General features: G+C 38.0%; 1 protein-coding gene across 1 annotated transcript in view; it reads right to left on the bottom strand.

The window, feature by feature from the left end:
- Positions 1 to 22,770, bottom strand: part of si:ch211-119c20.2 (caskin-2) — a 74,013-nt gene that overhangs the window by 30,457 nt on the left and 20,786 nt on the right. The window contains 2 exon segments of the mRNA XM_038277942.1: positions 1,626 to 1,723; positions 7,568 to 7,619. Coding sequence (XP_038133870.1) covers positions 1,626 to 1,723; positions 7,568 to 7,619 — 150 coding nt within the window.

Genomic DNA, 22,770 nt, shown 5'->3' with positions numbered 1-22,770 from the left:
AGCGCCATAATAAAAGTAGGAATGTAAATTAGAGCCAGACATCACATCCTATAATAAAAGTGACTTATTCATAATGCTGAACAACAAGAAGTGCTTAATACGTGCAAATAGAGCAGCGCGATTTATTAAATCTCTGTTGTCACTGTTGTTGCAATCGTAGCGGACTCCTGGGATGCAGTATTTTATAGACTGTTAACATTTTAAGAGGAATGCATTCATATTTCGCATGCAATAACACACTCAACTAAATGGAGGAATAGCTACAATTGATTTTTCTGTCCTAGACACTAACCCCTGTGGAAACAAGGTGGGTGCATCTTGATGAAAGGGGAAAAAAACAAAAAAAACTGATTTAAATTCTGAAACTGTGACCTAATCAGATTATAAATGTATGTACAGAGTAAGTAGAGAGCTAAAAAAAAAAAAGTATTTGACACCTCCCTTTTAAATAAAATTTTAACCCTACTGAAAATAAAAATGAAACATTTACAAACATCCCAAAATAAAAATGTTGCGCTTCCCATCCAAGAAGCTTTTTTAATTCAAAATGTCTGGAATGGCTTTGAGTTCGAGGTTTTATACCGTAGCCCAACAAAACCTTATTTTTGCTTTGAAAACATGCAAATTGAAACGGAAGAAGGGGTCCAATATAATTCCATAGGGGTGGACCCCTTCTTCCGTTTCAATTTGGATATTTTCAAAACAAAAATAAGTCTTTGTTGGGCTACGGTATAAAACCTCGAACTCAAGGCTATTCCTGACATTTTGAATTGAAAAAGCTTCTTGTATGGGAAGCAAAACATCGTCAAACTTGGAAATAAAGTCCAGTGGATTGTTTTTAAACTTTTTTGGAATGGCTATGACCTGGAGACTTAGAATCTTAACCAGCATATTTCGAAACACCTCACTGATCTGAATCTGTAAGAACCTAGATCGAAATCAGACCCTTCCCTCCTGCTGCTTAGCCTTGTGAGCACATTCTAAATAATCTGGTATTCAGAAGATGATGTTTTAGCAACCATGCTTTGAACAACAGGATGATAAGTAATATGGCTTCTCTTTAAATCTAAACTATGACCACAAAACTTTACTAATTCAATTCTCTTTCTAAGAAGAAGTCAGCTTATAAAAACCCATCACTCTTATTTGTTAGTCCTCACTTTTATGCAGTTTTCTATGCATTTAAATTACACTGAGGATATCCAACAGTGGAAGTGCTGGAGGTTAAATTCTACATTTCACAGAGTTCTGTGGAATAGATGGTTGAACTCAGAGGCGAGACGATCATGCTTATGAGCCTCACACGCTCCTGGGCTCAGTCAGTGAGCTGCAGCTCTGAATTCCACCATTTCTGTTCTGCTTGGAAGTGAGTGAATATTTAGATCCACTGTCATTTTGTGGGATGCAAACTTCAAAGCGAATAAGATTTCTTATTTTTTTCATTTCGGTTGAGCATATTTCCTGCAGAGCACTAGAGCCGATGAAGACGTTTCAGGCTCAGTGTAATCCCCACTGACTTGTGAAAACTGAACTTCATGTATTTAACTAAATGTTTTTTTTCTAAAATCATAGAGCCGCTGGCTGATTTCAAGAGAAGCGATGCATTTGTTCTGTCATTATGATACCATTGATATCCTTGATATCCACGGTGGCCTGGGCCTCCAGCAGTAGTGACAGGAGTTCTGTGGTGCCCGTCAGAGCAGCATGGTGCAATGCAGAGAACCTAAAAGCAAAAATACATACAGAGAGAGAAAATGGGTGAGGAGGGCGAGAACATGACATAAATTATAAATCCCTCTAAATGCTTAGACCTCAATGCAGATTAGGTTTTTTTCTTTTAAAGGAATTCTTACAATTAAAAGTTTATATACAACCAAGCAGAAAAAGCATTCATATTTAATAATAAAAACAACTATATAAGCAACATAATTCTGGTTTAAACTTTGATCCCTAAGCAAATGTGAGATATTCCTCTGAAGCAGAACATCTAAATTAGGGCTGAAAGAATGAATCAGATTCATCACAATTAATCAATTTCAGTTCAGTTTTATTTATTTAAATGGCACCAATTCACTGCACATCTCATCTCGGGGACTTTAAAGAGACAATTCAATTTAAAGCAGCTGCTTCGGATCTTATCAGCCCATTAAATGGCTTTAGATTGTGCCTCCTACCTCCCAGTAGGATCAGTTGGTTTTTATCACCAAATCAAACCTAAGCCAAATCCTAAGGTAATTCCTTTTTCGCCAGTGGAATTAATTGATGTAAATTTGTGTTATCTGAACTGAATTATAGGATTTCTTCATCTATTGTATATACATTGATTTGAGGTACTGGATTGACTCTCTGCATGTCAGCATCCAAGTTATTTTCAAAAGCCACATGCAGAGAGTCAAATGCAGAAAGTGATTTCCCCATTGTGGCACAGTAAATGGATTTACATTTAATTAAAATTAATCTGTATGACTGAAAAGAGGAATTCATTGAAGTAAAGTTGTGAAATGTAGTTTTTAAAAAAGTTTGTATTTGGTAAAAAAGAAATGGATAAAATGTATAAAGTAGTTAAATTGTAAATAAATCCTCCGGCTATTATTATTATTATTATGTGGCTATTATCAACGATAAATGGTATATTATCAGCCATTATAAACCTACTAGAAGCTAGAGGAGCCAAAGTCTGAAGCCATGCCATGGTACTAATAATAACAACAATTTAATGGCTGATCACATCCAAAATGTGTTTCTAAGGAAACCCATGTTTAAGCCCACAAGCAAGCTCGCTATTTTAACTTCATTGCTTCCTCTAATGCACATGCGGGACGTTTAAGTTGCATGAAAGCAGGTCACACATGAGAGCGTATACAAGTTGCATACATTTGGAAATGTGACGATTTCTTAATTGCTGAAATTAGGCATTAAGGGCTTCAGTGTAAACGTAGCCTTAAGCCCCATTTACACCAACCTTTTGAAATCGTGCTGAGAACGAGCACAGTAACCGAGATAATTGCTAAGTGTAAATGGAACGCAGCTGAACTGGACTGTGCCAGACACAACTGAACCGCTTGGGATCTAGTAATAGTTCAACAGTAGGACTCAGCTTTTTTTCAGTTGTGGCTTGGTTCTCTCTCTTCTCAGATCTCTTCAACTGTACACAACACTAACCTCTCCTCAGCCTATTAACAATAAATGGCATCAAAAGAGTGTGGTGTGACCTGGGATGATGACCGAGGCTCTAATTTAAATCAGGGCAGGGGACGCTATCCAGGCACATAAGTTCCTGGCGCCACCATTTTTGTTTGCACAATTCCCGCCTTGAGAGTTGTAGTGTCGTGGACACCCGATAGGAAGCGAGGAACTGTGCTAGGTGATGTGTAAATGGTCGTAAGAACCAAGCTTGGCACGGTTAACTGATCCAAGCTTGGTCCGAACTTGGCATGGATCAGTTTCAGAGGGGTAGAGGGGGCTAAAGTTTTGAAGCATCCTTTGTTACAGAGTTTTCTGGTGACCATGGCTGGGACCAATCAGGGAAAGGAACTTATTCACCTGCATCTTGCAAAATTTCTCCTAGAACCAAGGAGCCTCACAAAAACCCTTGAAAAGGCCTGCAGGAAGTGGGCACAGTGCTCCCATGAAAATAACAGGTAATACACTTACCCACAATGGGGTTCTACGCTCTACTGTCATTGTGAACGTGATAAAAATAAATAGTATTGCTTGATCAATCCCAAATCACCATGCACTTCTGGACTACAGAAACATACCAGGAAGCTCTTCATGACTTTCATCTACCGGAATGCTTTAGATAAAACCTCTGAAATTTCAGCGGGACAATGATCCCAAACACACAGCTAACTGACACAGAAACCTTGAAATGGTTACTGTACAATAGAGCTTCAGAAGGACCCTTTTTATCACCTAACTTGAATCAATTGAACATATAAGGAAATAGAAGTGTATTTAATGTGCATTTTTCCTGCTGTAACTCTACTTGCCGATACACTTCACCCATGTCTCATCACCTGCTGCTGAAACTTTCCACTGACATGTGCTGAATACGTGTCAGTATGATGGTGTTGACTTAGTGACAGCCAGCTGTTTACTCACGCTTTACAATCCTCTTCACCCCTAGGAAATGATCTCATATTGCACATGTAACCCCTTCCTGCCCACCATCCAACCACATAGCAGCCTTCTCCCAGATGGACAACCTGATGTCAACGCCTATGTGGTGTTTGCATGCAGACACACATACCAGTTTTCATTCAATTCGGTCACAATGTAGGAAGTCAAAAACAATCGGCACAGACCTTGAATTTTTCAAGGACTGTTTTGGTGGATCACATCACATTGAAATACATTCTATAGAATAGGAAGCTGCTTTGAGATCTAAAACAGTAATCTAAGGACTTCAGGATGTAGGAAAAGTAAACAGGAGTGGGAGCAAAAGAATTAAGATACTAAAAAAATGTGACAGACTGCTGTCACACTCTGAAACTGTGCGGTAACTTTTATATTTTTCATTTTCAAAATGAGTTACATAGTTCATATATTTTCATTAGCCTGACTTTAAGTTAGGTTTTTGCAGTGCACACATTTAGTTAACTTTGTCAGGTTCTTTTTTGGTTAAGATGCAACTGATTACGTTATTTTTCTTGGAGTTGGCAGTTTCCTTTGGATCTGCTCGTGAAGGGCTGCAATGAGCTCCAGCTTTCCTATATTGATCGTTGCAGGCTATTCAGCGGGTCAAACCATTTGTGATGGGAAGGGAAATTTTTTTATCATTTGTTTAAATATTCTTAGTTTGGGTAATTTTGTTAATTTGTTACATTTAAAAAGTACTTAGTGTCTGGCCAGTATTTATCTATTTAATTATGTTTATTTTTTTTGTTAGTTTTTTAGTCAAGAGTTATCCCCCTTGTGTGTCAACAGTGGTCTGTCAGCCACTATTTAAGTTTCCCTCATGTCTTGTTTGTTAGGTCATTTTGTGCTTGAGTTCTTTATGTTAGTACCTGAATTGAAGTCTGTTTTGTTGACCTCTGTTTTTGGGCCCAGTTTATAATTTTTTGAACACTTTTTTGGAATAAATACATTTTTTTGAAAAATTTCAGTGGTTTTCTCGCTGGTTTGTGCAAACCCCTCACAAAGATTACAAACCGTTCAAAGTTAAACAGGCTGCTTGTTTAAAAGATTGGACTCGACTCTGCAGTGATTACTAAGAGTGTTACCAGAAAATACTGCAGGCCCCAGTGCCCAAATGACTAGAAATACACTTTTTTACATGTAGAATATCTTCCTAGTTTAAACCATTGATAATATCTCCTTGCTTTAAATCCCACTGTAAGCATTTATTAAATCCTTTTTACAATTTTAGTTCTTCTTTGCTTTGCTCTTTCGTTTTCCTTACAGGTTTTGCTCTTAAATGTTCAGTAGCAACATAAAGTAATTAATTAGTAATTAATAGTAAGTAATTTAAAACATTAAGTAATTTCCCTCTGGGATTATTAAAGTATGTCTGATTCTGATTCTGAAAACCCAAACATGTACGTTTTTTCACTCTCTTCCGGTATCAAAAGTTTACACAGTTTTAGCGCCAACTTCACTAATGTAAATATTCAAGCAAAGTTAAGCCTGATCTTATTAAAGGTTTAATAATTTCTCTTAATTAAGCAGAAAAATAACTGTGATTTACACTTCTATTTAAAAAAAGATGAGACTGTGGATATAATAGTTTGGTAATAAGCCAATATTCTTTCTGCAGGTCAAATATTTTTTATTTTTTCTCATTGTCCTTTTAGGTGTTGTTGTTGTTGTATAAGAGAAAAACTATTCTCACACCTAGAGTTTAATAAATGAATGACAATGTATTTTTGATTTAAAAGTAACACCCCCTAAGTCCCATTTGACAAAGCAGGTTTACTGGAAACCATAACAGACTAAACTTTCGCTTTAACTCGAGCAGCAATCGTCTCCTACGCCATTTTCCTCTCCTTTGCACCTGTAGAGGTGTTGCTCTGTCTTTTATACACATTGTCTTTTTTTTTTTTTATTATTCTGCATTAAAATGTCTAGTTCCAATGGTGTGTAATAGGCACTTCCTATTGTTGTTTTTATAGTAGATTGGCATGTGCTCAACTCAGAGTTTAAACCTGCTTTGTGAAAAGGACCTCTGATGTTCTAAGTCTGGACTTTAGTTAAACAGAGAATATGTAGAGGAAGATAAAGTTTATTGTCATGGTAAAGAGTCCTTCCAAACCTAAAGACAAATAGCTCAAAATACCAGTGGAAAGATGCAAAACTACAAATCGGCAATACTGATGATAATAACAATAATAATGCTTATAAGGCATTTAACTGCTTTAATTTCAATACGGGCTGTCCCTTTTGTTTTTTGAAAGGTATAAATTATTTCTATAATTTGATTTTTGTTTAAATGTGAAAGAAAATGAAAAAGAAAATGAAAACCCGATTTGGACTCTAACTTAATCCCAGTCTAACTGTAGGCCTGTGTCTACTGTTTACTTTAATGCAACAGATTCTAGTACACCTTCATACCAGCGACTCTAAAAGGTTCAACATTGAAAAACAGTGTGCAAACCATTCAGTTCTTCTGATTAAATTTTCCCAGCATAACCCAGAACCAGAACCGAACTTGGAGAAACAGGTTTTAGTTCTTATGCTCCATTAATTTTAAGCAAACTTCCATAAAACTGTGAAAGTGTCGAAACAACAGTTTTAAATCAAGATTAAATAATAAAAAAAATTAAAAATCATTAGAACATGTTTTTAGTGCAATACTTCTATTATCAACTATTTCCATGCAATGTTCTTTTTTCTTTATTTTCCTTTCTCATCTTCGGGTCATTGAATTTCTCATCAATGAAATATTTTGCAGAAAGAAACTTGCTTTGTCTGGCCTTCACATGCCTTGCATTCATTAGCTTCTGATCTTAATATTTATGGCCTTGAGGAGAAAGAGGAGAATTGAGTATTGTTTTCAGATCCAGATTCACACATGCTTAGATTGCTGAGAAGAAAAGAAGGGTTTAAATCCCCACGAAAACCTATTTTATCATGGCGTTTGTATTTTTATCAAGTGCATAGGGGGATTTTTACTTTTGATTACCCCTTGGTTCCACGTTGTTGGTCCTGCGTGTCTCAGTGTTACCTATACATGATATAACTATCCCCCTTTTAATCATGTGCCAAAATTGTCACGATTTAATTTTGAATACAAAAATGAAAAAGCTAAAACATTTCAATTTTGTGATTTATTCTATTATACCTCCCTAATGCAGAATTACAAAGAGTACATTTTACTCTCTTCCAATAGTCTGACAGCTGATGAGTTACACAGACTCAGTACCCAGTAATTTACTCCCCTGGGGTTAAATGATGACTCTGAGCAACAGTATATGTCGGTACTTGTGTGCGCTTTGTGAGTCACAGAGTGAGGGCTGCAAACAAACAGTAGGCAGTCACATGTAGAATAGTATTTTTTCCGCCCCATCTACTCATCAAGTCGGACTGTTCCAACTTCATGCTTTTCTTGCACACGCGCTCCTCTTACCCATCTGAGTCCTGGTAATTGATGTTGAGTCTCTTGTTGGAGCCCAGCAACTCTGCAAAGACAAAGACAGGGGGGTGGGGGGGTTGGGGCATGGAAAAACAGGCAATAAGTGTTTTTGGTTCAAAGTTTGTTTTTTCACCTGACGCCACCAGAAATCCTTCCAGTCATGTGTTTTATGTGTTTTTTTTCCCTCCAGCTCCCCTCCTCATCACCATGTCTTATCGTGACAGCCCTGACAGGATGGAGAGCTTTCCTCACCCTCTGCCGTCTCACCCTTTCCCTCTCTCAGCGCTTCTGACATCCTTGTGGAAGCCAAAGGTTTCATATACAAATTACTCCGCTGCACAGAAACGTAGCATTCCACCTCATTTACAATGGTAGCGTCGCAGGGATCTTTTGGAATTTCAACTGACAACCATACAAACAAAAACGAATGCCAGGGGAAAGCTCATACAAGATCTCAGTCAGCCTGGCTGTAAATATTGCTTTTCCACTCACCTTGAAAGCGACACGCCGCTATTTGTCCCATATCTTCACTTATTACCAACTATTCTTGCTTCTGCATCGACTGCCACTGTAGCCAGGATCACAAAGAGGTGGCAACTTAAACTATATGCTGCTTTAACTCTTTATCAAACTTACAACAATATCAACAAACGGCACTTCCAAGATCCTGTCCTCAATAACATGGCTGCAAAGCTGCACAATGTGTGCAGTGTAAGCAGTGTTGTATAATTTCCTTAATCCTGGGTATCAAAAAAAGATCTGTACTCGCAAAACATAAACTTCCCTTTTCAAAGGCCTAATCCTCTGTTCTTTAAGTATTATCTTAAATCAGTAAACTCCTCAAATCTACTCAACCCTTCAACATTCATTAGACATCTATGTTTCAAATATTAAACATCTTTTTCAGTCTATTAATCTAACCCTTCTCCTTTCTCTAACAATGACTGAAACTTCCTGTGTCACCCGGCTAAATATGATCTGACATCCTACAGCCCCTGCCCGCTCCAACAGATCGGCTGTTTAGTGGGACCCACACAGCGACCAGACTGCCAAGTGCTCCAGATCAACTCCATTCATGGTCGCAAATTACCCCCATTGTTTTCTCCAACAGAGGTGCAGAATACCACACAGGAGTGTGTGTTTGGACAGCGCAGATGGAGACAGAGAGGAAGAGGAAGAGATAGAGATAGAGTGGGACTGTGGGAGCTGGTAGATACTGCTTTCCAATACAACAAAACCAGAGCTGGAGGATTTTTTTGGTTTTTTGGGAGTGAAAGGCCCTGACCGGCTACAGGACAATAAAATATATAAAATGTCTTCTTTCCAGTCAATAGAGGCAAGAATATGGAAAGAAATACTTTTTGGTACAGTTTCAGTTTTAGAATGTATTGCAGTTCCTTCAGGCTACTGAAAACAGATGAGGAACTGGATAAAATGGATGATGAATCCATCAAAGGATCCAGAGATGGGTTTGAATACTTTTGGAAAGATGAAAAATCATGTTAAATGTTAGGATCTTGACCTGCCATTCTAACAGCACTCATTGCCAATATGATGATGTTACTGATAAGATGTTGAAGCCTGTACTATGATCCTTTTGTTCTTATCACTACATTAAAAAAGGGTTTAATGGAAACTATAGAAGGATAGAAAATAGATTTTTACACATCTAGAGAGCGACTGATGGATGAACTCAACATTTATTAGAGAGAAACTGTCAAGTTCTAATTGGTATTATTGGTTCTACAATCTTAAAATCAAAGAATAATCTATAGTTTGTTTGATTTTTTTTATCTGAGTGTGTTATTTAAATCTACTAAGCATGTTTGTAAAAGGCCCAGAGTTCCGTTTAATTAAACCCCATTATGTAGGAGGGAACGGACCCTAATCAGTAGAACTGCTGAAAAATTAAACAGCTGCTGTTATTCATTTGTTTGTTTAACAGTTTAATTCAGTTGTCCGTTAGGAAACCACCTAACTGAACACCAGTAACATCAAAAATGTTGTTTTTCCAGGTTTTTCCAAGACTGAGGTTTGTTGCTCCAAACCCAAGTCAAGATTTTACACACATTAGTAAATGTTTCCTTATCAAATGAATGGCAACTAGTCAGCAGAAAATACTGCAGTGTTGCTGGTTATCATTTCAAAGGTGTTTAAATCGATCAGGTGTTTTACGATCAAGTAAAATGATATGACTGGCATAAAATCAAATACAAAGAGCATAAAAATAAAACAACAAGCCGGTCCCATCTAGGCGTAATCGGAGACAATGACACACGAAGTGTGCTCCTGATGTCCAGTCTGCTCCGTAGCTTTGTTTTGGTCGCTCTAACCGCAGAAAATCCCGCTTCTCAAAGATAGGATGTTATAGGTAGGATGAGTCTTGAACTGAATTAACCTGTGTCAAGAGGCACAGATGCACCGACTGATGTAATTGGGAAAGAATACCGCAATTTTTTATATTTTTCAAAATAAAACATCACTCAGACTCTGATCGTTGATAAATTATATATATATATATACTTTTTTCTGTGCTGCCCGGTACCAAATGACCGATGGCCCGGTGGTTGGGGACCGCTGTCCTAAAGGCTTATTCAGTTCAGAATATGGTTGGAAGTAACTGCTTTATAAATTGTAGTCAGAACAAGGGCAACAATGGGGCAATTGAAGTCACTAATGGAGCAATAAATAAACATGATTCACTAACCCTACCCTCTGGTTAGCTCAATGCTGCTGTCATTATAACCTGCTTATTCAAACCTGGCCCTTAAACAACCTATGAGCAGTTTTAGATGTTTGAAGGTGTAATTTGCTGAAAAACTGCCCAGCAATGTAAGAAAAAATAAAGCTCAAGATACTTCTTCTGTTTTGTTTTTTTTTGTTTTTTTTTAATAAAGATAGCTTCTTCTGCTTTTCTTATTTGAGAAATCATTTCTGCAGATGTGGGCAAACGGCAGTGAAACATCAACCATCAAAGAGCCATAACAGATGTATGTAGCTTGTTTAATGGAGTTTATCAGAGAAAGAAGAGTTGTAAGGGTTTTCTTTTCTCTCTAGAAGAAAAAGGAAACTACGAGAGCAGTCTTGTACCCCAGAATTCATTTATATATTTTTTTTTTGTATTATATGTCATCAACTCATCAGAAGATAACAAACACACCCTTCACTCATCTTTGTCAGGGACTACAAACTCTGGTAAATGATTTACAAAAAGCGCTGCTTTGACTATGACTCAGTATTTCCCAAGAAAATGTCTGCATTTAACTTACATGGTTTTGAAACTCCTGCTGTTTGTTTCGTATTTAACTGACATAAGTAATATTACCTCCCCCTTAATCCCAGATATTAGAGTTTATTATCCATAAGAGGGAAAAGGAGGCATTGCTAAACAATGGAACTGAGAGCAACACTGCAATAAAAGACAGAAATGTGCTTAAAATCCTCTGGGGGCGAATGATGGATTATATATTCAGCAGTAAATATTTAAAAATTAAAGTCATTCTGTGCTCAAATAGCGGACTACATAAACACATGAGAAGAATATTAGAATATAAAGAAATTAGAGAATATCTGAACGAGTTCCCACTGAAGCCATGATCCAATATTCTTTCTGGTTTATTATTCAGCTCTCAGAAAGTCAGAGGAGGGAAAATAGTCCGACTTCCATTGAAGCTGTATTTTCTGTGTAGTGTTTAAAGTAAGGAAAGAGGATCCTGTGGTGGAAGATATGTCCAACGGCTGTTTGTGTATTTTTTTTAATCATGCACATGCGTCAGTGCCCCCTTCTTTGCAAAAGTTCTCTACACTGGAACGCCTCCACTGGTAATTTTGTATTCCACCTAGGGAGGGAGCAATCTCCATAAGAAGTAGTGTTGCGCCGATGCCATTTTTTTGGCCCCGATGCTGATACTCAATACCTGGCTGTGCAGTACTGGCCAATACTAATACAATCTGTTTGAAATGTATGTGTAATTATGAAGAACTGCATACTACTTGGGCGTAAAATAATTGCCATCATGACTCTGTCAAGCTGCGGCCTACCTTTGTGAAGCAGGAAAAAGACTAATACAAAGTGAATCCAGTAGAGTTTTTTTTTTTATTGACTACCTGGAGTTGTTGATTATTGACAATAGATGAATAAACTTTTGGTTTGGTAATTGTAAAACAAATTGTAAATATAACTTGCAGTGATAACGCCGGCAGAGACATCTTCTTATTAGTGTTGCACCGATACCAGTATCGGACAGGGCCCCGATACTGCACCACAATGGGGGTATCGGTATTGGCGAGTGCAGACAAATATGGCACCGATACCACTATTTTAGTGCAGTATCGGGGCCCTGTCCGATACTGGTATCGGTGCAACACTAATAAGAAGATGTCTCTGCCGGCGTTATCACTGCAAGTTATATTTACAATTTGTTGGTATGTCCTCACTGATGCTGCTATTTACAGCAGAAGTTTTGCGACCAAAGGGGGGGACCATAAGTACAACAATGCCAGCCATCTATTAAGTCATTTTAGATTAATCTGGACTCTTCATTTCTGATAAAAGCCTCTTTCATACCTTTTCAATAAATGGAAACAAAACGAAAAAAAGACAAAAAAAGTCTGTTTCTGTTATCAGTTCCTCTAAGAATCAAGATTGGTCATTTATATTTTACTCTGTCCTAACATTTTCAAGATAAATGACTCCATAATTTGCTTCTTATCTATTTTTTAAATGGAAGTCAGTGGATTGAGATTCCACAGAGACCACCAGTGCTATGCCTAGAGTCCTGCAGGAAACGTAGATAGCAATGTGTACAAACTGGGTGCAGTCATGCATAGATTTAGCATTGGTTGTTTAACAGCAGCCCAGTGAAGTTCAGCAGCAGGTCTTTTGTTGAGCAGCAATGCTGCTGGTGACTCATATTCCTGAAAACAAGAGCTTGAAGGCACAGAAAAGCGCATTGATAGAGAGACAGATACGGATGGGGCTGGGCGCTTGGCTGCTCGCCAAAGTGGGGTCTGAGCTGTCTCAGAAGCGTGGAAAGAACAGAGCCTTTCAGGAGTTCCAGTTCCAACATGAGTCCTGCATTCTTTGCATAGCGTGCCCACCATGCTATCCTACATGTTCCATGTCTCCATCCCTCACCAAAAGGCGGGAGAACCTCCTTCTCATGTCTGCTGCAGATAAATTAGCAGCACCCTTGAGGGTTGAAGCAGTAAATCTCAGGTATTGTGATTATGAGCTTATGAAGCCCACTGTCCATGGAGAGATAAATTATTCAATGCTTGAAGCTTTAGCTGTCAGTGTGGAAGATTTCTATTGTTCTTTTGTTGTTGTTTTTTTATTTACAACAAGCAAAAGAAAACACCAGCAATAGAGCCTTTCTGAAAGCAGTTTAAGCTTTTCAGACAAGAGAGGCTTTGATGTAGAGAAGCTGCATTAATATGAGGTTAATAGGCAGGGAGGAGGAGAGGTAAACATGAATCCGTCCTTCGGCTCAGGTGCAACCAAGAAACAGGTTTTTGTGTGTGTCAGACATCGACAAACACACACGCTTCAAGATGAGACAAGCTTCCAGATAGCTCTGAAGCTCTTCAGAACAGGAACATCAGCAGGGGTAGAGTCAATAAAAAACAACAAAGAAATTTTGGGTTGTTTGTCTTTTTTTCCTCATTCATCAGGACTCGCAGCAGGCTGATGCCTTTGTTGCTTCAGTTTGCTTGGTTTCTCTGAAAGGCTTTTGATCACGATCTACAAAAAAAAAAAAAATTCCATGAAAACGTTAGGAGGAGATAAGTTTTTAATTTAGGAAGGGTTAATTACTATGATTATACACAGCTCATGAAATGAGATGGATATTGGCTTCATGAAAGGAAGAGAAGGTTTTTCAGCCATATTTTGGGGGAAAGATTATTCCCTTTTTTCCTCTTTTAATGGGGAAGTGTTTACCTGGTGGTAAGATAAGGGAGAGGCTACATCCCAGAATGCCTTGCAAAGACCATCAACAATCAGGTTGGTTCTTCTTTTAGTGTGAAATCACCCTTAAAACCATTGTTTGAACTAAAATACATATTGTACCTTGTTGCAAGTCTGAAATGTAATATTATGGGGATCAATCTTTGGTGTTTTGTGTCAGAAAAGTTTCAAAATTGTAACTGTGCCTTTTGCCTCGTAACTGTTTTGAGAAAAAAATGACACAAAGAAAGAGAATCAGTTTTCTTCAATTGAAGTTTGCCAACATGTTCTCCATATCCAATGAATGCCCAATAAATATAACATGAGGAAAACAGTGAATTCTGATCCTTTTCCCACAATATTCAAAAACATACCTTTATACAGGACATGCAAATCAACGTCCACCCATACCAGTTCACTATTAACAAACAAACAAAACAAAAAGCACATGTTTGATTTTAGGTCAAACCCCCACAAAGCAATGAGAAGAAGGTAAACAGCAAGACCGCAAGCGGCTGGGGTAGGACCTAAATACATAGGAGTGAGAAGAGAGTTAATTACAGGTCATCATCCGTCTCCTTGTGGTTAGGTAGGGGCCTCATCAAGGGAAACGCTTATCGGAGGAACTCATCTATCTTGCTGCACTGATTACTGAGAGTGTAAACATAGTTTCTTAGACCAAACCACCAAGGCAGAGCGTGGGCTTGAATTTTCCCTGGCTGTTCCAAAACACTTGTAAAAATAAAGCAGAAAGAAACAGTCTGAACTTGTTACTGAATGAAGAGAAAGATAAAGTTTTCCAGTCTATGATGATACAGGCGGCTAACTTTAAAGTCCGTGTTAAGCAGTGCTACCCTCGCTTTGCTAATGTCCTGGGGAGGTGATCTCCAAATCTCTTTAGGAGGGTGTTCAAGAGTTTAAAACGATGTGATTACACAAGGATGGGACGCCTCACCAAGAGGTCGTCATCCTGTTATCAGGATGTGTCAGCTTGGCCTGAGCCGTTCCTGACTGAAATGAACCTAGGATTTATTCTAGGCATTAAACCAATTAAGTTGAAATAATGCAGAAATTGTTCTGCAGAATCTTGCAAAAGCACAATTCAATTTTTAAAAAAAGGTATGATCTCTTGGTTGTTTTTGTTATTTTAAAGTGATCTTCATCAATGTTTTCTTTCATTTTAATTCCTTTTTTTTTCTTTTTTTTTCTTTTATATCAACTTTGGTTGATTTAGAACTCCACCTCGAGTCCGGTTCTTAAGCCAAAGTTGGAAAAAAACATTAACACGATTATTACTTGCCCAATTTACAAGCTGGCCCGTATACAAAGACGTGTTTCCATCCAAATGTCTTATTCACATTTTTAGAATGTGAATAAGACTTGTTTTCTTCAATGGAGAGAATTAACCAGGCGATGCAAAGATGGGCTGAGGTTTTAATGAAGGTGTTGCAATCAGGCAAATTGTAATTCCTTTATCATGTCAGCATTAGCGACAGTATATGCCATCCAGAGATGCAAAGGACAGAATGTGATTCTAACGTTTGCATTATTAGTCAGCCATCTCCTCTTTGGAGTATTTACTCCTTAAAAAAAAAAAAAAAAAAAAAAAAGACCCATCTCTAGTGAACAAAAAACGTTTTTGAGGAATTTAATTAGTTGATTAAAAATTTGGAATCAAAAACTTGTATACATTTTTACATTACTATATCCTCCACCCATACATCTCCATTGAAATATAATATGCATATTCAGAAGGCACAAAGGCTAAAAAGCTTGCGCTACGGCTCAATTCATTTTACACATGCAATTCGTTTTGCACTTGCTTTGTAAATAGGCTTTATGTTTGCTGACAAGTTTGCTCACGCTTTAATAAATGCAAACCTTTTAAAAATCAAGCCATCAGAGTGGCCTAAAAATACACTGTATCACTCTGAACATCAGGCTGCAGGAAAACCTGTTTTCTACAACAACAGGGAACCCAGTCAAAGGTGATAAAAGAAAAGCTGGTTTTGGCTGCAAAAGACTATGAGCAGAAAAACAGTGGATCAAACTATATTCATAAATTAATATGTCCAAGTCTGGGGACATAATACAAATCCAAATTATCTATAGCAAGACTATTAAATAGACAATTTACATTCATAATAAATAAACTTCAGGTATAGAAACACAAATTTCAGTGTCTGGTTTCACAAAACTGGTAGAAACATGCCCCAAATCCTTAACAGCTGAAAGATATCTCTATAAAGTGCTAAGCTCCAATGGAATCAATTCAAATGCACATCACTCTTTTCAGATTTTCATTTGCAAAACATTTTGAAAGTCATCATTTTTTTTCTTTCCACCACACATTTTTTCATGACTTTATGTTGGAATTTAAATGTGCTGGTCTCTTTAAATCCCTATAAAGTTCGCTGAGGTTTGAGGTTAAAATGTGAAAAAAAGGAGGTTTTTCTACACAGCACTGTATCTGTCTAATACTCTGGTGTTGTTACATCATGCTGATGTGAGTCTGTAGCAATGAATACGCCCATAAGTGAGGCCATCGCCAGGCTTTAAGAAGGTATTTAAGTGGTAATCATTGAAAGACTTTCCAAACAGCTGATTTAACTGGTAAACAATCAATGTTTCACAAAGTATAGGAAAAGAGCAAAGGTTATACCATATATATTAACACAGGAAGATTCATCAACACTTTATTAATTGGACCAGCACTGCTCTGTGTACCTCATACCATTTCCAGGATGCTACATGAAATAATTTATACCCTTGTAAGCAACATAGAGGATGAGGCTGGCAAGTAGGTCAGATGGATTCAATATGAGCTCAAAAGGAGCCAGTGGGGAAATTAAACAGATCATCGGCTGTGTTATTGCTATATTGTTATGGCATGTGTGTGCCAACCAGGCTTGCTACATCTGTTTACTGATGGGCATAAACACACCTGCAGGTCTTGTCTTACATGATGCATCTCAACTCTGCACCTTAGGGACCGAACATTTTACATACCATTCAAATCATCTGTTTACTCTGCTTAGCAGAGCCCCTCCTGTATTTCCACATGCTCTTCCAACAACTAGAAGATATAACACTCAGTTCAGAGCTGTTTTTCTACCAAAAAAAATGCTGTCCTGGAAGGAAACAGTGTGTTGGGTATATCTATTTCATAATAATATAGAGATATAACACAAAAGACTTCTACTGATACTCAATAAAACAGTTATATCAATTAACACCCACTTTAAACAGAAAAAGATACTATGCAAATCTTATAATCTTGTTATATAGACAGCTGGATCATTTTATAATTTCATATTTAACAAAAGCTGCGGTGGCTGCTGGTTTACAGTGGTGTGTTTCAATGCTTGCGGTAGTGTTATAATAGTTAATAAGCTGTCCAGGTCCTGCGGCTGATAAACGAGTGTGATTATAGGCTGTGTTTGGTTTTCTGCTAACATGGTGCTGTTTTTAATGGGAAAACATTTTTTTAGAAGTTTTGTCTCATTTAGATTCAGCTTTTCAAACCTTGAGTGTGTAAACACTTTTGGTTTAGGAATAGGTTGAAGTCGGAAAAATTCCCACCACCGGATAGCACAGCTTGCTTTTGCACATTGATCTTAAGTTATCCAGTTTAAGTTCATCATCTTTTTAGGAGTGGTACTGCTCCAATAGTGGCCTTTTAAGATGAACTCTGGATGCTGATTGGCTTTCGTGGAGGCATGGTTCAAAGCTGATTGGCTGTGTCGTAGGCGAATGAAGGTGAGTAATTAGTTTATTCAGTTGAACTTCCGCCTAGGCTCCATATTTCATGGTGTAATAGTTCAAATGAAATAAACATGAAATCTCATTTCAAATATATACATAGTAAATTGTCAAGGATTATTTCTGTCTTTAATAACACATTCCAGAAAATAAAACACTCCATATTGTCTGCTGTTCGTTAAGTCTGATACTGAAACACAGTAATAGAAATACTTTGCAGAGGTCTGTGTATTAAATATTATTCCAATCAAGAACATTCGGATTTAAAGACTTAGCTGTTTTTCCAGACAGAAGAAATTCTGTATAAATTCATGGGCGGCTCTAGAGAGGGGCCAGTAGGGGCCAGTGCCCTGTAGAACAGGTCCCAGAAACCGCCATACCCCTGTACTGAAAACATATATTACAAAAATTTAAATCTAAGTAAATACATTTATTGAAAAAAGTTTTATTTTCCCATGATATAAACAGGTAAGACAATTTGCCAAGAGAATAAGATGATCTATGTCTAAAAACAGAAGCAGCTAAAGCAACTAAATGATTCATAACTGATTCGTCACTTAGACCAGTTCAATATATCGTCTTATATATAATTATTACTTATTAAGACAGGAACACAGTTTTTGTCCTGTAAGATCAGGGATCAGCATCTAGTCATGTTTTTTTGTAAGTACGTAGAACTTCCACTGCATAAAGCAATATTCAATTTTACTCCTGGAAATATTCAGAAATTGTTCATGACCAAAGTTGGACACTCTCACTTCAGGGGAGTTTTAACTTTAAACATCAACAGCCGTGTACAATGTTTAAGATTTGCGTGTTTTTGGAGCTCAGGTAAAGTCCAGACATGGTACAGTTTAATCATCAATACAAAATAATAGTTTTCATAGTGTAGTAGTAGTAGGAAGGGCTTTAAAATGGTGTATTCTTATAAATGATTTATTTTTTTTATTTAATCCACTTATTTCTATTTATCTAAAAAACATATATTTAATATTGCTACGTCTTACTATTTTTAAGCATCATAGAAAATATTTCAATATCTTTCATTTGCCAAAAACTGTAAAAATCTGTTGTTCAAATGATGATGATGATGATTTACCAACACTGTGCATAAAATTCCGGATTCTGTTGGTGGTGTTTGGTGGAGGTCAAATAATCACATCCCTGCTAATTAGCTGGAGTAGGTCACAGACTAAAGTAGATCACGTACAATCAATGGTTATTAATTAGACCTTTGTAATATAATTGGAAAAAAGGCTCGAGGCTTTGGTACTGTTTGTAATTTGGAATCTGTGATATTATTCCAATTGGCTCTTAATTCTTTATGGATGGAGACCTACCATCAAAAGGCAGAGGTTATTGTTCAACTTAAACTTGAAAGGAATAGAGAGAAAAAAAAAAACTATTACTGAAAAATAAAAGCCTTGGCTGTATGAAAATGTGTTTTTAATATCAAGTGATAATTATAGTAAGCAGCAAACCACACACAACAAGCAAAACTAAAGACTCTGCTCACCAAAGGTGCAAGTGGTGATGAGGCAGCATTAGTAGTGCAAAAAATAAAGTGACAAATTTCAGTTTAGTGAACGCCTCATGAACCTGAGTTTTATTTTTCTATTACTACACCCCAGGGGCGTTGCTAGGCACAAAGCTTTACTGGGGCACTGGCCCCCTAGTGCATATGCCCCTCCTTCCATACTAAAATACAGACAAGCACACTGCCCAACCCTGATACATTCCTACCAAAATTTACCAGTTGAGATATTAATGAGTATAAGAGCATATTTGTTTTAACAAACATGAACATTTTCAACATTGCAGCTATAAAAAATAAGACATCAACAACTTTGACAAATAAAAAGTTTCCTTATACACATTCTGAAGTAATCATTGATTCCTAGGTTACAGAGTTTTAGTTCGGGGGAAATTTGAACTCATCCTGAGCTAAGTTTTCCTTTTATTTATTGAGCATTAAAGTGTACCTCCTATTTATCATTTTTGCAAAGTGGTCAATCACTTGTGACTCAGCTTAGAAAGTTCTTCCTTTTCAACTGATAAAATAGCAAGATGATGGAGCCTGTCTTGTCCCATTGTGCACCTCAGCCAAGTGTGGATCCTTCTCAACACACTGAATGACCTTTCACGACTACAGCTGTAGACTGGGATTGTGAGGGAGATCTGGATGGCCTGCGTTAGTGTTGGGAATATGATGTTATCAAGCAAGTTGAAAACACACTGCATATCCTTGATGACAAGGCTTTCTTTTTTAACCACGAAAAGCTCAAACCATTTTGAATTAAATGAACGTTTTTTTTACTCCAAATTTGTGCTGGGGATGGTGGGACAACTTCACTTGTTTAGGACCATCATGCTTTCCCCCTAAGTCACTAATGTCCCCTTCTTGTTTGTGGACGCTGGTTGTTGCATCCTCATCACCTTCATGGTCCTGTCTCTCCTGTCCTTCACCTGTCTCTTGCCTGTCAGTCTCGACTCCTCCTCCCTTTCCTACTCCAGCACCTGCATTCTCATTCTCTACAGCAAACATTAAAAAAAACGTAAATTTATAATTATGTAAATATCTATCATATTGCTTATAACGTCCCTAATGTAACTGCTTAGCTTAAATCACTAATTCATTACGGGACCTTGCCTCCCTCTCTCTCATCTTGTTTTACTGCTTCCCTGTCTCTGCTTCATGTGAGGAATTTCCTGATATCCATCTACAAACCAATGCAGTAATTTTCAGTTAGTAGCCTATAAATCATGTGGTTTCACTGGGAAAATAATAAAATTGACAGGTAAGAAACGTTACCAGAACTAAACATGCGTCGTGGCCGCACAGTGTCCCATCCAACTCAGTTGAGAGCAGCGTGTTAATTTACCTGCAGTTCATGCAGTTCATGCAGTGACATGCGCTGACGTGGGGGCGCTAATACATCCTCAATTTGGAGTTACCAACACACTTGCTGCGCATTTGAGTAGAAATATACGTCTCCTTCCGTTGGAATTATCTAAATTGATGCATAAAAAAAATGTAATACTGTTGCAAATATTCATGAGATTTATACTGGGGCACAGCTCATTTATACTGGGGCACGTGCCCCAGTAAATGGGGTCTGGCGACGCCGATGCTACACCCTAAGGCTTAGGATAGAGAATGACTGTGTGGCCGCTTGTAACATCTAAAGGAAAGGAAAGGAAAGGAAAGGAGATTCCAGTTGTGTCTAAATATGAGTGAAAATGCATTTTGACACTGTACTACGCATCAATCAGGCTTTTTTTAGGCTGGTACTGATTTCCGATTTCCATTTAGGTCTCTCTTGCTGGTACCTTTTGGACCAGTACCAATTTTCTATTCCTAGTCCTACACTATGTAATAATTTTTTTTTCCTTCCAATGAAACAGTGTGCTTCTTTAAAGATGCATTCAGACTGGACAAGGTGTCAGTGATGATTTCCGCAAGCCACATGGGGAGTTCACCACTCTGCTTTTCAGATGCACAGTCTTTACACCTTGGACCATATCATCAAATAGGAGGAGATTCAGCTACGTGAAGCTGAAAACCCACCACCGTGAAAACAAAATAGACTGAATGGTTAGAGCTTCATTAGTGCAGGTTTCTGCATTAAAATGATCACTCTTTTTACAAAATATTAAATATAATTTTTAGGTCATCCAAAGGTCAACCTTCCACCCCGTTACGCTCCAAATTGAATCAAAAATACCAACTTTTTCAGTGTTTGTGGTGGTAAAACTGTCATTTGTGCTGATTTGGTTTTTAAAGGCACACTGTAACCTTTGGACACTAGGGGCAGTAGACCTGTAACCACCCATTTTTTACTTCTGTCATGGTCTCTTGTTTTCTGACCCACATTAGGAACACACCAAGGAGACAGGTAGGGCAGATTTAAGGATGCTTACTCAAAAAAAAAAAAAACATGGACAACCCGCAGGGTTTCTTCAGGGCGTCTGGAAACAAAGGGAGTGTGAGAGGAGAACAATCCACCAGGGGGAGTAAGCCGGGCTGTGGAGGTCCATATGTGGGAAATGCAGGAGCTTGCTGCAAAGGTGGCTGCAAAGCGGGAGGTTGGTCAATAGAGGGATAGGCAGGTCATGGCCGATTCTCCAGGTTGGTGGGAATTGACAGTCAGTTGGGCGTTGTGCTGATTGACTTGACGATTAGCGTGACGTTTTGAATCTCTGAGAAGCTGCGGAGCGGACCGGAGGCTGATCAGCTCGGCAGAGATCCTTTCAATCGTGGAAGGTGCTCCGAAGTGGGATTCAGAACCGAACAAACATGTATGGCTAAAAGACTGTGCCTGCACAGAAAGAACCGCAGCACCCTGACAACATCGGAAATAGCAGCAAAGATAGAAGAATCCAAGAATAAAGTTGAGAAAAGAGAATGGGTTTAACATTGGCTTCTTCTTCCAGCCTGCGCCAACAAATAAACTCCTTTCCATGAACGATTCTTGTTTTCCTCATGCATGATCCCTTTCACACTTTCTCTTCTAAGCCTCTTTAGAAGGTTTCAACTCCTTCCTTGCTTCAGCCATGACCAGTAGTCAAGCAGGTGGAAATAGTAGAGCAAAATCCTTAGCTCCATGACGATATAAGAGCATGTGGCCATAAAGCAATACGTTCTTCCAGGTCACATGACCTAGCCAGTGACAGTCCATCATCTCCCAACTTATATAGTCAGTATTTCAAGAGGGGAGCCCCATTTGTAGCATTGACAGTGTCCAGTGCTGTATATTGGTCTGAGGAATTACTTAAAATAACTCCTAGACATCAACTCTTTAGGTCCCAAGTCCGCGGGGATGCCTTTAAGATAGAGTTATTTTTTATTTTGAACAATGACGTCGCCATCCCAGCAGATGTTAGCTATTGGATGATGTCAAATGTCATTCCTGTGTTGCTATTGAATATAACAATATGCATGTTTACATTATTTAGTTGCTGGAATGATTTAGTAGCAAGATTAAGTAGCATATGAGCCTCTAGGATTCTTCCATTTGGAACTGTTTGGAATCCCATAGCATTTCCTGTCAAGGTCTTGTTGTCGGCATTTCATAATAAAAGCACAGGGGAAACATATCATAGACTGCAGCTAAATTGCTCTCTATGGACAACTTTTGATTTGGCTTTGGAAGATGATCATTTTTTTTTGGGAAAAGCTCCTGATGCACTGAAAAAGTAGCTCACTTTGGTTCATCCAGAGCTGCATCTGGATGATGGTCGCATTTGACGATACTTCCTGAGATCTACCAGCACAGAAAGCACCTGTGCTGGGTAAAGGCAACGACTGACCAAGGTCTATGCTGGAGTTAAAGGAATAGTGGAGGATGTTCTATTTCCAGGTGTTTCATCAAAATAAGTGTTCCTCCTAATTGTCAATCATTCTGGCGATATGTTTTTCGTAAGGCCGCCTTATGTGCTCGTCCCCATTTTCACTCAACTCCGACCTGCATTGACGGACACTTTTCAC

This window comes from Cyprinodon tularosa, unplaced genomic scaffold, assembly GCF_016077235.1.
Source record: "Cyprinodon tularosa strain WSP-4 unplaced genomic scaffold, ASM1607723v1 ctg136, whole genome shotgun sequence".
Classification (NCBI taxonomy): domain Eukaryota; kingdom Metazoa; phylum Chordata; class Actinopteri; order Cyprinodontiformes; family Cyprinodontidae; genus Cyprinodon; species Cyprinodon tularosa.
This window is presented reverse-complemented; position numbering and strand designations above follow the sequence as displayed.